The 14,580-nt window shown below is 61.6% G+C and overlaps 1 protein-coding gene across 8 annotated transcripts in view; it reads right to left on the bottom strand.

Moving 5' to 3' along the window:
• Positions 1-1,183: 1,183 nt before the first annotated feature.
• RAPGEF1 (Rap guanine nucleotide exchange factor 1) overlaps positions 1,184-14,580 on the bottom strand; it is a 112,836-nt gene continuing 99,439 nt past the window's right edge. For all 8 annotated transcript variants that reach the window (XM_059410486.1, XM_059410487.1, XM_059410489.1 and 5 more), the window contains 11 exons: positions 13,555-13,630; positions 11,162-11,246; positions 9,298-9,390; positions 8,218-8,403; positions 7,463-7,547; positions 7,217-7,311; positions 5,920-5,998; positions 5,725-5,826; positions 4,511-4,608; positions 3,619-3,747; positions 1,184-3,324 (listed from right to left, as the gene is read on the bottom strand). In XM_059410486.1, the coding sequence (XP_059266469.1) occupies positions 3,174-3,324; positions 3,619-3,747; positions 4,511-4,608; positions 5,725-5,826; positions 5,920-5,998; positions 7,217-7,311; positions 7,463-7,547; positions 8,218-8,403; positions 9,298-9,390; positions 11,162-11,246; positions 13,555-13,630 (1,179 nt within the window). In that variant the 3' untranslated portion in view covers positions 1,184-3,173. The remainder of the gene's footprint in view (positions 3,325-3,618; positions 3,748-4,510; positions 4,609-5,724; positions 5,827-5,919; positions 5,999-7,216; positions 7,312-7,462; positions 7,548-8,217; positions 8,404-9,297; positions 9,391-11,161; positions 11,247-13,554; positions 13,631-14,580) is intronic.

Raw genomic sequence — 14,580 nt, 5'->3', positions numbered from 1 at the left:
TGGTTCGGTGGGGTGGGGGGTAATTTAGTTAAGAGCGTGAATGAAGGAAGGGGTCTGCGGAGTGCTTGGGACCCACACCTCTGTGTGTGCGCGGAGAAGTGATCGTACCAGACCCTGTTCCAGGTATTAACTCACTGCGCCTTCAGAGACCTGGGGGGTAAAAGCTGTCACCACCCCAGCCCCAGCTGGGAAGCCTGGGCAGCAGAGCGGGGGCCACTTACCTAGCGTCACACGGCCTCTCACTACAGACCCAGGACCGGAGCCCGTCTTAGCCAAGGGTGAAGTTCCTCCAGGGTGTCCCCAGCAAATGCGGAACCAGAATGACCCATGCCCTGCCTGACTGGGTTCCTAAGTCACGCACCCCTAGTGGGTAAGACGAACTGACGAAGGAGGGGTGGTTTCCGGGAATGTGCGGGGTCTGCCTCTCCCGCTGCTGGAGGGAGCTGTGCGGAGCCCCTGCACCCCTCCCAGGGCTGGACACGGATCCGAGGTCTGAGCGGGGTGGGGGGGGGGGGAGGTGTCACTCCCAGGTCCTCTGCTCCTGAGCTGCTGGGTTAAGCACGCAGGTTGCTTGTGCCGTGTGGGGGTGGCGGTGGGACCCAGGTGCTTCTCCAGGCTGAGGGCAGCGGCGTGCCCTGCGGTTCTGGGTGGCAGGTTCAGCACAGATGTCTGCACCCGGCCTGTGACCTCCTGGTCACCTGCAGGAGAGGGGCCAGCCCAGGTGGTTCTTGGTACTGGCGGCTAGTAGAGGACTCAGCAGCTGACCGCCTCTCTCAGATGCTGGGGGTGACACACAGGCTGGGTTGAAGTCCAAGGGCTCGGCACAGCAGGAGATGTAGCCCCGTCAGAGCACAGAAACCGGAACGTGTGGGGCTGTTTCCAAACCTGTGCATGCTGCCTCGGGGCAGGCGGGACACAGAATGGTACAGAAGGCATGCCTTCACAGCCCCTGCTTTAGGGGCTTTGGAAAGTAGCTCCAGGTACCTCTGTGCCCCCAGAATTCTACCCTAGAAATTTCAGCTTTGACCAGCAGGCTGGGGAGCAGTAGGGGACGTGCACTAATCACTTACGGGGCACAAGACGGGGAGAGAAAATTCCAGATGGGCTGGTGGCCTCGGTCCCACTCTCCCCAAAGGGCAGAAGCCCCGCCCATGGGGGGGGCAGCTCTATGGTCACACGGACGCAGCTTTCATCCGTGTTTATTCTCCTTTCGTATAAAAGTTACAGGTTTGAAATGTCTGCAGGAAGATACCACCATCAGCCAGGTTAGTGGGGATACATATATATTACAATGTAATAGGGGGAGGTGTGGAGTGGGGGGAGGTGCTTCTGAAAGGTTGGGTTCCTTCTGACCTGGCGTGCGGCCGCCCTTCCCTGGCTCCAGCACCGCCCCACAGGGAACACTGGGTACTGGTCCCCCAGACCGATCAGAGCCCAGATGAGTGGCTGGCACGGGGTGGGAAGCCTGCCAGCCAGAAATTAAACGCACACGGCCCCTGCGGTCCTCACGCAGGGACCCCCGTCCCCCACACTGCCTCCCTCTGCCTGGCAGGGCTCCCAGAGGGGAGGGGCCGGAAGGTAAAGCCCCCACCCCCATCCGCGGACGGGCGTGTGAGGTGCAGACCGACCCGGCATGAGTATTTGGGCCGTGGCGGCCGCCCCCCCGCCCGCACGCAGCAGCCTCTGGCAGCGCTGGGCCAGGCAGGGGCAAGACGGGAAGGGGGAGGACGCGACCTCAGTGAGGGGACTCCTGCCCCCGCACTGAAGAACAGCGACCACACGCTTTAAATAGGAAAGTGACACGTTGGGCCCGAGGCAGCCAGAGCACTGCCCGAGGGCGCGCCGCTGGCATTTCACACGTTCTCCCCTCTAGGTCCAGGACCCCAAAACGAGAGCGGAGAAAGCTGCTCAGAACCCAGGAAAGACTCAAAGTGACACGGTTGTTTAAGAAGTTCGACCCTGGCATTTGCTTGACCAAGTGAAGGCAGGTGAAGCCTTGGAGAAGCCAGCACTCAGTCAGCCAATCAGGACCCGAGGGGCAGGGGGACAGCGGCCCCTCCGTGTGCGGGGACCGCCCGGCGGACCTGCCTCCGACAGTCCACCTCACCAGTGAGTGCAGCTTCCAACCAGGAAGACGGGGAGAGCGAGCGGTCCCCGGGGCAGGGGGTAGGAGCCGGGCCAGTCAGCCTCAACAGGCACCTCCAGAGCCACGGCCGCCCCATCTGCTCAGGGGCGCCCCGTCCTAAACCGGGCAGAATCGCTGCGTACCGGGGGGGGAGGTCAGAGAGGCACCCCTGGGCCCCACCAGGATGGAGCAAGGTGGGAAGGGAGCCCCCAGGGGCCGGGGGACAGGAGACGGGAGTTTAAGGCACACAGCAAGCGACAGAGGAGGGACCTGGGCCTTCCCCGGACAGAACCGCCCCTCCGCTCTCCGACTTCATTCACCCGGGAGGACGTCCGGCCCCGCTCGCTAAACCTCCACCCTCCCTTGCTCCATCGTCTGCCCCAGCTCCCCCAAGTGCCGGGCGGTCGGGGAGGCGAAGTGCCGGGAGGAGGACGGTTCTGAGGGCCGGTACCGTGACGGGAGCCCCGGCCCCGGCGCTGCTGAAAGGCCACCTGGTGAACCTTTCCGGGCCACGTCAAAAGCTCACACCATCTTGCATGAAGCAGCAGGGCAAGGAAAGTACAAGGAGCCTCTCGGGTCTTCTCTGCTTCCTGCCGACCCGACTGACAGTCCCTGGGGTACAGCCCCCACCTCTCAGCGTCCACTCATTTGTCACTGCAGCCGATTCGGGAGCCTCAAACGGAAGGGAGGGGTGAAGAGAGTGCCAGTGTGCCTTGGCCTGCCGCTCTCCCGTGCGGCTCCCAGGCCAGGGGGTGGGAGGGGGTGAGGAAGATGGAAGTGAAAGCAGAAACCGGAACCAAAACCAAACCACGGGCTCACAAACCAGGAACGAGACCTGCCTGCTGGCTCCACGGTGGGCCTGGCGTCCGCTCCCGTGGAGAAGAGGAGCCGGAAGCTGCTGGGGCTCCTGCCCGGCACAGCAGAGGGCTGGCTGAGCCCTGGGGCCGGGACACGTGCAGCCTGCCCGGGGCCAGGTCCAAGGTCCCTCCCGGTCTGGGCAGCCCTCAGAGCCTCTCTCGAGCGCTCTCCTCGCTCACAGCACCTGCTCCTAGGTCTTCTCCTCCCGGTCTGTTTTTCTCCTCGTGATGTTCCTAGGTTTGATTTTCAGAGAGAGTTCCCACAGGGCCTCCTCCGCCAAGTGGTCGCTGAAGTCATTGAAGAAGTTTATGATGTCCTCATTTCTTCGGATATCATAGTGCCTGTGGGGGGCCTCCAGTCAGGACCGGCGTGGGGCCAGCAGGCCAGTATGGCCTCCCGGAGGGGCCGTGCGCATGGTCCCGGCACCCGAGCACCCCACAGGCGGAGGGAGGGCTGGTGGCAGGAGCTCGCTTGCCCTTCTGCACGCTGCCCTGGGGACCCCCCCATTCCTCGGGCCCCCGTGCTGCAGTCTCCCTGGGTGCGGCGGGCCCCCACCTCGGTGCAGACCCTGGTGTTCCTTCATCCCCACCCTCCTCGTGCCTTGGGGGGCCCGGCGCGAGCGCCCCGGTACTCACGCCTGCTGGAAGCACCGCATGCTGTCCAGAATGTTGAACTGCTGCCACCGTTTGGAAAAATTCACCTTCCCGTCAATATAGTCTGGGTTGCCCAAGTGAACAAAGGTGAGGTCCTGCAGGATAAGCCCCCTGGGAGGACGGAGAGGCCCGGTCACTGCTCTGGAGAGCATGTCTGGCCTGTGTTGGTCTCTTCCTGCGTGAACTCCTGACCCAGAAACTCTGGGTCCGTGGGAAAGCCAGCTCGGGTGTGGGAGGAGCCTCGTAAAATTAATACATGAACAGGAAAAAAAATAGCAAACCCAAAGCCCACGAGAGAACGTGAAGCCGTAAGGGGAGTGATGGGGCCCAGGTGACACACAGCTGGGAGCCCAGCCGCCACCCCCCAGGGAGAGCACGGTAGCAGCCCCCGCCCGAGGCCGTTGCGGAGTCTTCTGCTCCCTCATAGAGGTTCCCCGCGTCTACCCGCTTAGTAAGGGCTCTGGCGACAAACTGGTCTAGCTTTGACTTTTTCCATTATTGCCTTCAGCTTATGTGACGAGGGCTGTTTCCTCGTTTCCTCCATGCCTTGGCTCACCGTGGGGAAACGCTCTCGGGGCTCCTGGGTGACTGACTATAAAGCCCTCCGGCTACTGTAAGGTGAAGCCAAGGCAGAGGACCCTTGGCGGCAGGGCGGGGGAAGAGAAGTCCTGTTCCCGGAAGGAAGCATCAGTGGGCTGGGAGACGGGAGACCGGACCCTTCCTTTCTGTTCAAAACACCTCCGTGTTACAGTTTAAAACAGAAGTCCAACGTCTGAGCTGGAAACCCTGAAGGGAGGGTCTCTCTCTCTCCCGGTATGTTCCCCCCTCCCTGGGGAGCAGCCAGCAGGGCAAAGCTGCGGGGGGCTCTACTCACAGGTAGGGGATGCACGGGGGCTCCACCTCGGAGAGGGCAGCCCGGTAGGCACGGAAGGAGGACGAGCTGTCGATCAGTGTGCAGTACTCAGCCAGGCCCTGGGGGGGAGGGACCGTGTGTGAGACCCTGGGGCCTGCCTCGGCTGCAGGGAGACCGGGCCTACTGTGGGAACGGGCTCCCGGGCCCGTGTGTGCCCGCTGCAGAACCCTGGCTCCAAGCCCCCACTGCCCGTGGCGTGTACGGGGCCTGGCGCCGGGCCTCCTGCTGGGGGCCGCCCCGCACTGTAACCCGCGGGGAACTCTCGAGCACACGGGGCACGGTGCCATCCCCGGCTCCTTGCTGCACTCAAGACAGAGCTGCCGAGGCTTAGCAGGCGACCTGAGCGCCCCCCCGCACACAGCAGGCGCTTCTGGCCCACCCACCCCGCTCGCCTCTTCACCTGTTAGCTACCTTGCACCCTGATGCGTCACCTCTTCGGGACCTCCTGGCTGTTTCTGTGGCAGCCACGGTGAAGGTCCCATACTTCTCCAAACCAGACTTACAACTGTCCCTTAGTGTCACCCCTTGAGGGAACACCTGGGTGGCCCAGCTGACATCCAGCCCCCGTGGGCTCTGCCTTTCTTCTCACGGAGCCTCCCCACACAAGGATCGAGGTCCTCACCGGGCCTCCCCAAGGCCCTCATGGTCCAGAGCAGGTCCCCTCCCCAGTGACACGGGCCGGCCTCTGTCCTGCTGCTTGCGCTTGCCAGTCTCTACACGCTTCTGTCCCTCTGCCCGGGGCTTCCCTTCCCTCTCGGAAAACTCTCCCTGTTTCGGTCTTGGTATGACTGACCCTTCCTCAGGGACCTCCCTGACGCCCGAACGGGCCACACCACCCCGTCCTTGCCCTTTTGGCATTACCCTAAAGAAATCAATAGGTCTGGCCTGTTCATAGTATGTCCCTAAGTTCGAGTGCTGCCGCCAGCCCGGAGCAGCCCCTCCAGAAGGAAGCAAGCAGTGAAGCAGGGACCCAGGTACGGGCCCGCAGCCAGGCAGCAGGACCCTGTGAGGGGACAACCCCAGCACCAACCACGCAGCCCCTCTGGACCCAAAGGTCGGACATAAGCCACAGCAAGCCAAGGGGCCGGGGGGTGGCTGGCGGCCAAGCGGACACCTGAGTGCCTTCCCCCATGGCGGGTCCCCAGGGCCGGCCTGCCTCCCTCCCAGCCACTCACCTCCGAGGTCTGCTTCTGCCACTCCAGCCTGCGGATGGGAGCCGAGTCCAGTGCTGAGAGGATGGCCAGGTAGGAGTTAAAGTTGTTCAGCTTCCGTAAGTGCTGCAGAGAGAGGGAGAGGCGGCCATGAGGCAGGCCCAGAACTCCTGGGCGGGGTCCAAAGGAGCCAACTCCGGGGATGGCGGCCGCCGCTACCTTCATGATCTTGATGAACTTCAACAGCAGCCGCTCCCGGTCCTGGGCTTTTTCTTGTAACATGATTATTGACCGGACCCTGTAAGACCAAAGGGCAGAAGAGCTGGCTGAGCTGACTGGTCTCCTTTTAGACCCCTAGGTGGGGCACCACATGCCCGGGGCTTCCGAGACACCAAGCACAGCCCCCGATCTGTGCTCTCGAGGAGCTCACAGCATCCCAGGGACAGGCCAAGAGGTCACACACAGTGTGACAGGGACCTTGGGCCACGTGTGCTGAAGGACACTTTGGAGCATCCAAGTAGACTTTCCTGATGAGCGCTGACCCCAGCACTCTTGGATCTGGAAATGCTCCTCCTATGGCCTTGGGACTCCCTTAGGAGACGAGGGAGCATGGCGTTAGGAGGGTACCTTGAGAACCTCGGCGGCCACCACAAGCCCAGCCTCGCACGAGGACTTCACCGTGGCCTGGAGACCCTGTGGATTCACGGGGGGCCACTGCCAGGGCATCTGGAGCAAGCGCCGCCTCTGCTGTGTCTTTGGATCCAGTGCACACCCTGAGGACTATGGCTCTGGGGGGCCCTGCGCCGCCTCCTCGGAAGTCCCCGAGGGCTATGGCAGAGGCGGTACTCAGGGCTCTGTGCAGCGTCCGCCTGCCTACACACCACCGCCTCCCAGGGCGGCTTGCTATGGCTCAGCTCACGTTGCTGGGGAGCGGAGCAAAGCTGGCAAAGTGGGACATGACCCAGGTCCCCTCCAACAAGCAGTCCTCGCCACGTTTAACAACTCATAGATGTTCCGGCAGTGGGCGCAGTGCTGGCTGCGTGGCTACCCCCGCTCAGGGGGCACCTTCAGGTCATGTCTTGAAAAGCTAACCATTCTGTTACATGTTGTAGTATAAACACATCTTTGGCTTCATTTTGCTTTAAGAATTCAGGCCTAATTAAAGTATTACTAGAACGTACGCCTTTGCTGTTCTCTTCAGGCAGCAGCCTGTGAGGCTCGGCCCTGAGGCTGCCTGGCAGTGGGGGAGCTGGGCAGTGACGAGCGGAATGGCACCGCAGACACCCCTGTCCCTGCCGCCGCCTACGGCAGACATTACCAATCGATCCTGGCACTCCTTGCAGCCGCCCCCTCAGCCAGTGGGCTCTCTGCTGCCTGCAGTTCCCAAGTAATGCCCAGGGCCTCGGAAGGAGCTGGGAAGAATAGGGCACCTCCTCCTGTGGGAGGGAGAGCACGGGGACCTGGCCAGACGCGCTGCCAGAGAGAACCGGGGCTTCGCACAGCCACCCCTTCTTACCAGTAGGACATGTTGTTGAAGTGCTCCGTGAACTGGGTCAAGTTTGGGCTCTTCTCCTCATTCTGCTCTTTTGCCCAAAGCAAAACCTCAGGAATCTGGAAAAGGAAGTAGACTGGATGGAACTAGAGCCCTCTGGCTTCCTGGCGAGTTTCTCCTGCTGAGGGACCAGCAGCAGCTGCTCATCCCGGGGCAGGGGACAGCCTTCTCCGCAGCCCCCAGCCCCCCCCCCCCCACTTCACTGCATACCTCTATTTTATAAAAGAGCTCAGCATCCAGCAGGGTCAGCTGCTCAGCTATTTCATGGCTGTGAAAGTCATGCAAAGTCCCTGGCCTAGAAGACAGAGACTCGAGATGAGCAGTGGGGATGGGGATGACCGGAGCCGGCTGGGCGCCGTCCTGTGGCCTCACGGCTGGGCGGCCAGAGCCAGCAGCCGCCCCAAGCCTGGCCCCCAGCAGGGCAGCACCAGATCGCACTCTTGCTGGGGACCATGGCACCTCTGCTGGGTGGGTCCCATGGCTTAGCACAGACAACTGTGCTGCATGAGAACTCGGCCGGACTCCACAGCTGGGGCCCAGCGGGGACAGACGGTGTCACAGGGATGAAGGCTGAAATGCTTGCTGGCCAGGCCACCAGCAACGGAGTAGGTCGTGGAGGTTCATAGGAAGGTTCAGCAGGGCCCAGAGGGCGGGCGGGGGTAGGGGCGGTTGGGAACGCACAGCTGCCCATCAGTGCCAGGAAGACAAGAGCCGACCACAGCAGAAATGCATGCACCTGTCTCCTGTCCCAGTAAGTGCCACCCCCGCTTCCTGGTTAAAAAGGGGAATTTAAAAAATCACCCATCATGACCCCCTGGAGAAGAAGCCCAGCCCTGGGGAAGCCACGGGGCTGTCCAGAAGACCTCCTGTCACAGGGTCTGGGCAGAACCAGGACGTGGGGCTCTAGGGCTGGGAGGTGGCTACCAGGCACCACTCCTGCCGGAAGAGGACAGCTGGCGGCTCACCTGGCGGCTACGCCCCGGGCTGCCAGGGGCTGGTCGGAGTTGGCACACCTGAGCAGCTTCTTCTGGTCCACCTTGTCCAGAATGTTCTTCCGGAGCACGCGGGCCAGGCTGAGCTCCCCGCTGCACACCAAGCGGAAGACCAGCTCCATCAGCAGCTTCAAGATCTCTTCTGTCAACTCCACAAGGCTAGAGGACCAAGGGCCACACAGTGAGGGGCCCTGTGTCACTGCCCAGGAAGAGGACGGCTACCACAGCGCCCACAATCCACCTCAGAATACTGAAGGATCATGTGGCAGCGACCAGCAGGGCTTGGAAACCTCTTCAGGGAAGAGAGAGAGCAAGAAAAGGCGCCGAGACGGCCACCTCAGAAGCACTGGGAGCGGTCCCACGGGTGACACAGAACGGCCACTCTCAGCAAATGCTTGTTGGCATGGGACAAGCTCCAGCACCCACGTGCAAGCCTGGGTCAGGGAGACTGTCCCACTCCAGCCCAGACCCTGAGGCAGCCCCTGGTCCCCTGGGTGGTGAGTCATTGAGGCCCCCGCCCGCAGGACGCTCCTGCACTCCCTCTGCACGGTTCTGTGCTCGGTGGTCAGTTTTGGTGCCGTCCGGGGTGGAGGCCATTCTCTCTGCAGGACGGAAATGCCTTGAAGGCAGGGCCCATGGTTTCCTTCTCCCCGGCTCTCCAGAGCAGCTGGACATGCGCTTGTTAAGTGAGTGCTGAGTCAGGGTGGGCGGTGCTGGGTTAGAGCAGGAGGCTGCCCCTGCCCACTGACCCTGTGGCTGCCGGGGACCAGGCCTAAGCTGCACGTGCAAGGGATGGCCCCACGAGGAGATCGGTGTGGCCCGTGCCTGGTCTGGGTGGCTGGGTCATTCTTCTCCAGAGTCCTGCTCAGGTGGGCAAGCACAAGCCCGACCCAGAGCTGCATGGGGGGGCCTCTGTGGGCACACAGCTTGGGGGAAGCAGATGAACGGGACAGGATGTCCCAGTCTAAGCAAGGAAGCCTACCCCCGCTGGGAAACCCTGGGGTGCCCCAGGCCTGCCGGGCTCCCTGCCACCTCCTGGGCACAAGCACTCACCAGAGCTCGTCCACCACCCGCACCAGCACGAAGAACGTGTTCTTGCTGACACGCTTCTTGAATGTGTCGGCAAAGGGAGAGAACTTCTCGTATGTGGAGTGTGGGTTAAGGAAAGTCATTCTCACACAGGCAGGGCTGGGGGGGGACTACCTTGTCCCCGCTGCCGCTGACAGGGCGCTTATGCGCAGGGGCCCTGGGAGCGAGGCCCCTGCCCCCAGGAGCTATGCCCGTAGGACAGCTTCCACTGCCCTTCCGTCAGGTCTCCCCGGGCCCCCAAGCTTCCCGTGGGACTTACTGAGACGCTGCAGGCCGTCTGGCTGGGCCTCGGGTGGTAAAAGGTGGCCACAATCCGCATGCCCCGAACACCCTCTCCACGGGACTGGGCGGGGTGCGTGGCCCACAGCTGCCTCCTGCACTCTTGCCCCGAGCTCCCTCCCAGTCCTCTCTGGAGCTTCAGACACCCCTTCCCCTCAGCCACGCACCCAACCACCTCCAGTTCCTCCCCAAGGTCATGGTTTCTGCCTTCATGCAGACTTTCGCCATTCCCTCATGTTCACCGTCGACTCTCCAGGCCCTGCCAGGCTCTCCTTGCCGCTCTCCAGGGACCCACGAGTGCTCAAGAAGGAGCCTCACAGCGCTGGCCCCAGAGCCTGCCGCACAGGGCTCGCTAGGCAGCTGTGCCCAGGACCTTGGTGCTGCGACGTCCCCACGGATGCCTGCAGCAGCCACGCAGGGCAGGTGCCGGGACTGGAGCTCAGGGGCATGGGGGCATGGGGTGGCCCCTCGCCCACTGAGCTGCCGTGTGGGTCACTTAGGCTCTCCAAGGCTGCTTCCCGAGTCACGTGATAAGTAGTACCATAACAGCGTAAGTAATGTGCTAGTGGTTTTATAAAAAAGCAAGTAGTTTCATAGCTCAATAAGCCTCCGCGCGCATGAGCTTAGCATTCTGCCCGACACTAGAAGTTCTCAACAAGTGGGAGTTACTGTCACTTGCTGAGCCAGGCCTGGGAGCAAGTGAACGCGTGAGGCTCGAAGGAACATGTTTCTGCCGCGAGGACCGTCTCCTTCCATCTCGAGGGACCAGGTCCTCTAGGGCTGGGGCACAGGGACAGTGAAAGGAACGACAGGGTGTGGGGGAGACATGACCCGAGCCTCAGGGCACACAGGAAAGGGAGGCAGGCAGCCTCCCTCAAGACTTCCTGGCCTGAGCAGCAGCAGCAGCTGTCCGGCAGATGGCAGTCGTGGGCTGTGACACGGGGAGGGGGCGGGGCCGCGGGGCCGGGAGCCCGGGCTCTGGTTAGCCTCTGGGCTCTGGTTAGCCTCTGCAGGAGGAGCAGGTTTGAGAGAAAGTCCAGGACACTGGGTCCTAGGGCCCGGGGTCTTCCTCTACTGCTACTGCAGAGTCCCCCTGGAAAGGGCGAGCCAGAGACGGCTGAGGGGTAGGGGCCGATTCTGTCGGGACGCGGTCTGTCCACTGCGGGGTCTGCCACCAGGCAGGGTGGCTGTGCCTTCCCCCGAGGCTGCTCATGTGAGTCTTGACTCCCCTAAGCCCCGCACACTTGGGACCCGTCACCTCAGTGGCCTGGGGCTCAGAAGCTGCAGGGGCCTGTGCTGGCACTCCCTCTGGGGTGAGTCAGCTGCTCCGACCTCCTCTTCAGGACTCCCTGGTGACCGCAGCTGCCGTCAGCACACCCATGACCCGGCACCACACGTCTCTCACTCAGCACTCAGACAAGGAAGGGGACTGCAAGAGAAAGCCTGGTCCGAGGCCCCGAAGCTAGGGCCTCTCTCTCCTGGCTGCCTCTGAAGGCTCTGCGCCGGCAGAGGCATGGGGCCAGGGCAGGGGCACCGCGGGGAAGGATATCTGTACTGCAGCTTCTTGATGAGCTCCTCCGGGGTGATGAAGGTCCTGTAGGTGGTCAAGAAGGCCTCACAGTACAGGACCAAATCTAGAGCAAAGAACAACTGATTAGTGGCGCCTGCTGCTGGCAGGGGACAAAGACGGGCAGCACGCCTGCTGCATGTACCTAAGACTGTGGGCACAGAGGAAATAATTCAAACTCATCCGCAGCATTACGAAGCTAAATCACAGGGAATACTTTAGATGGCAGGACTCAGGGACAAAAATCTTGGGAATTTCCACGTACTGCGAGACCAAGATAAGGCTGGTCTTCTCTGGCACAGACCCCCTTCTCCCGTCTTCTCTCACTTATCCCCCAGCTTGCCAAGTGGAGGAATCAAGAGGATCCCTGCTTCCCCAGCAGAGCAGCGCAGGCTCAGCTGAATCTTGGCTCCTGTGCCCTGGCCTGCCTGGTCACCTCCAGGACAAACGAAAGCAAAAGCAACACCTGCTCCGGCATCCGAGGTCTGGCTGGGGTGGGCCTGGCCAGCAGAGCAGGTGTTGGGAAGGAGGCTCCTGGGCCGGGAACACACAGCATGGCCTGACAGCATCCTGCTCAGGCCCCTCCTCTCCGGACCCCTCAACTCACCAGCTCACCACCCACTGGGGCTTTTGTTCAGAGATGGGCTGGGTAAGGAGGCAGAGATGGGCCCAGCACAGGCCAGGGCCTGCTTCTGGAAGACCAGATCCAAGTCTGCATGCCCTGAGCCGTGGGCGATCCAGTGGAGAACCACCGGGGTGGTCTCTGGTCCACAGGGAACCACCTGCCCAAGGAATGTGCAGTGTGGCCCGGGGCCTCAGCCTCCACCATCCATCCATGTGCACGGGACTTTGTTTCCCTGTAGCCTCAATATCTCTCCATGACTGAAGTCAAGTGGAGGTCCCTGCTGGCAGCAGCACCTCCTGTCCTGGGCACCGCTGGCCACCTGGAAGGCTCTGGACTGCCCTGCCCCCAGGGCTCCCTCTGGCCAGGGCTGCAGCCGGCTGCCTCTACAGGACCGCAGAGCTTGGTGCCCCGAGCCGAGGATGGAGCCAGCTCCCCCTTGAGCCCTCTGGATGGAAATGACAGCTGTTCCTCTTGCCCAGCTGAGGCCGTTGCTCAGGCAGGCATGGGGGTGGGGTGCTGCGGAGGAGAGCGAGGGCTGCTTCGGAGCACGCTCGCTGCTTCCTGAATGGCCTGTGCCGTGTGGCCTCCCGTCAGCTCTGCACCTCTCCCTGCCCACCGGGACCTCTTCCAACAGGCAGGTCTGCTGAGGTTCTGCTGAGGCCAGGAAGGGACGGACGTGCCTGGCTTTGAGCTCAGTTCCCAGCACCGGGCTGTTGCCCCAGTCCAAAGAAACCGGGGGTGAAGAAGCCCCAAAGGGCAAAATAATGGCTATGGTAAGTTTGTTGGGGTCATTTCTTCTTTTTCCCTATTATTCAAATTTTCGGTCATTTCTTCTTTTTCCCTATTATTCAAATTTTCTGCAATGTGACCATTTCTGTACTGTTTTTGTAATTTAAAAATTCCTCAAATCATTCTGTGTACTCTACCTGGGGAAATTTACTACAAAAACATGGGACATGGTCATATATAAAAATAAAACTGGTGGGTGAGGGTTTCTGGATTGGGGCATTTTAACTTTTCGCACAACTGGCTTTAATACTGTTGTCACATCCCCTTTTTACTAACTTTCAAAGACATAGTAGGAAAAGGAGTGTGGAGGGGGCCCACGTTAGGACAGGCAGCACTCCTGGTGGAGGTCGAGGTCAAGGTCAAGGTCACAGCCCTTCCTCTCCCCTCCCTGCCGGACCCGATGCGGAGTGAGCACTCTTCTGCTAGCACGGAGTCCGCCCAACGCTAGGTCCCCTGCCTTCCCAGCCCTGCTAACGGGATCAGGACGCTGAATGGGGTGGCCGTGTGCTGAGGGGTCAGAACTCTGTCCTAGACACTGCCACCACTGTTCTGAGACTGAGCTCCGGACAGAACACGGGCCGGGGTCTCCTTGTGGAGGCCACAAGTGAAACTCTGACTGGTGTCTAGAATAACATAATGGGTCAGACAGCAGGAAAAGTAGAAACAGCTACACCTACACGCTGCTGGAAGGTGAACAGTATGGGACGTGTTGTTACCCGAGGTGCTGAGCTCTGCCCTTGAAGCTCGCTCTCTGCGGCCCCAGGGGGGTCATCATTGGCCTTCACCCACGGAGGGTGTACCCTGAGAGGGCTGGTCCCATCCCCAGGGGTAGGCTCTCTGCACAATGACTGCGGGTCACCAGGACCACGTTCTGACCCCCCCCCCCCCCGAGGTCTGTGGGGCCAGCCCACCCCAAGGGCAGTGACAAGGACCAAGGCCCCTGCCCAGGGCGTTGCCGCACCTTTCCTGTCTGTCTCAGTAGCATGCACCAGCAGAATATCTCCGGACCCGCCACGGACGTCTGGCCCGTCGTCACCCTGCGAAGACAAAGCGAAGGAGAGCATGCAGCAGAATCCGGCCGTCGGGCTCCGGTCCGGAATGCCGAGGTGGAACAGAACGACCAAGCCGCGGCACCGCAGAGACCCTGGGCCGCACCGCCCCCGCCCTCCCCTGCCTGGGAGCAGCATGACCGAGCACAGAGGCCACTCTGCACTCCAAAGACAGGACAGACCAGAGCTCATCTGGGAGGTGGACGGCCCTGGGAGCTGGCCAGACAGCAGGGCACATTGCGCTGGGTCACAGCGGAGCTGAGGGACGACGGCGCCGACAGATCTCTCCCTCTTCACCAAGCCGGGGCCAGGGACACGAGGAGGGCCGTTCTCACGCTGGGAACGGTGGGACCCTCCCATGCAGGCAGGCAGAGCTGCACCAGCCACTCCCAACAAGACCACAGGGGCGGCAGAGCTAAGCCCGAGCACGGTCATATTCCTACGACCGCAGCAAGCCGCCGCACGCTTCCGTCCGTTTCCCCAGGTGGAAGGAAGAGTCGCTTATCGTGTTACAGGTTCTTGTACAGGGAGCCCTCAAAGGAGTTTAAAGCGTCACAAAGATGTTTAATTGTCCCAGATGTTGCTAACAGGATATCGGCCGCCCTCTGCCAATCAAGGAAAAAGTCATACTTGCAGGTGGCAAACAGAGGCTTTAGCCCATGAACCTGCCCAAAGCCCGAGACAGCAGTCATCCGGCAGGCCTGCCTGACAGCCGGCCCCTGCCCCTCCACCTCTGGTTCTTTTTTTTTTTTTAAAGATTTTATTTATTTATTTGAGAGAGAGACAGTGAGAGAGAGCATGAGCGAGGAGGTCAGAGGGAGAAGCAGACTCCCCATGGAGCTGGGAGCCCGATGCAGGACTCGATCCCAGGACTCCGGGATCATGACCTGAGCCGAAGGCAGTCGTCCAACCAACTGAGCCACCCAGGCGTCCCGCCA

Source organism: Mustela nigripes, chromosome 9, assembly GCF_022355385.1.
Source record: "Mustela nigripes isolate SB6536 chromosome 9, MUSNIG.SB6536, whole genome shotgun sequence".
NCBI classification, from domain to species: Eukaryota; Metazoa; Chordata; class Mammalia; order Carnivora; family Mustelidae; genus Mustela; species Mustela nigripes.
This window is presented reverse-complemented; position numbering and strand designations above follow the sequence as displayed.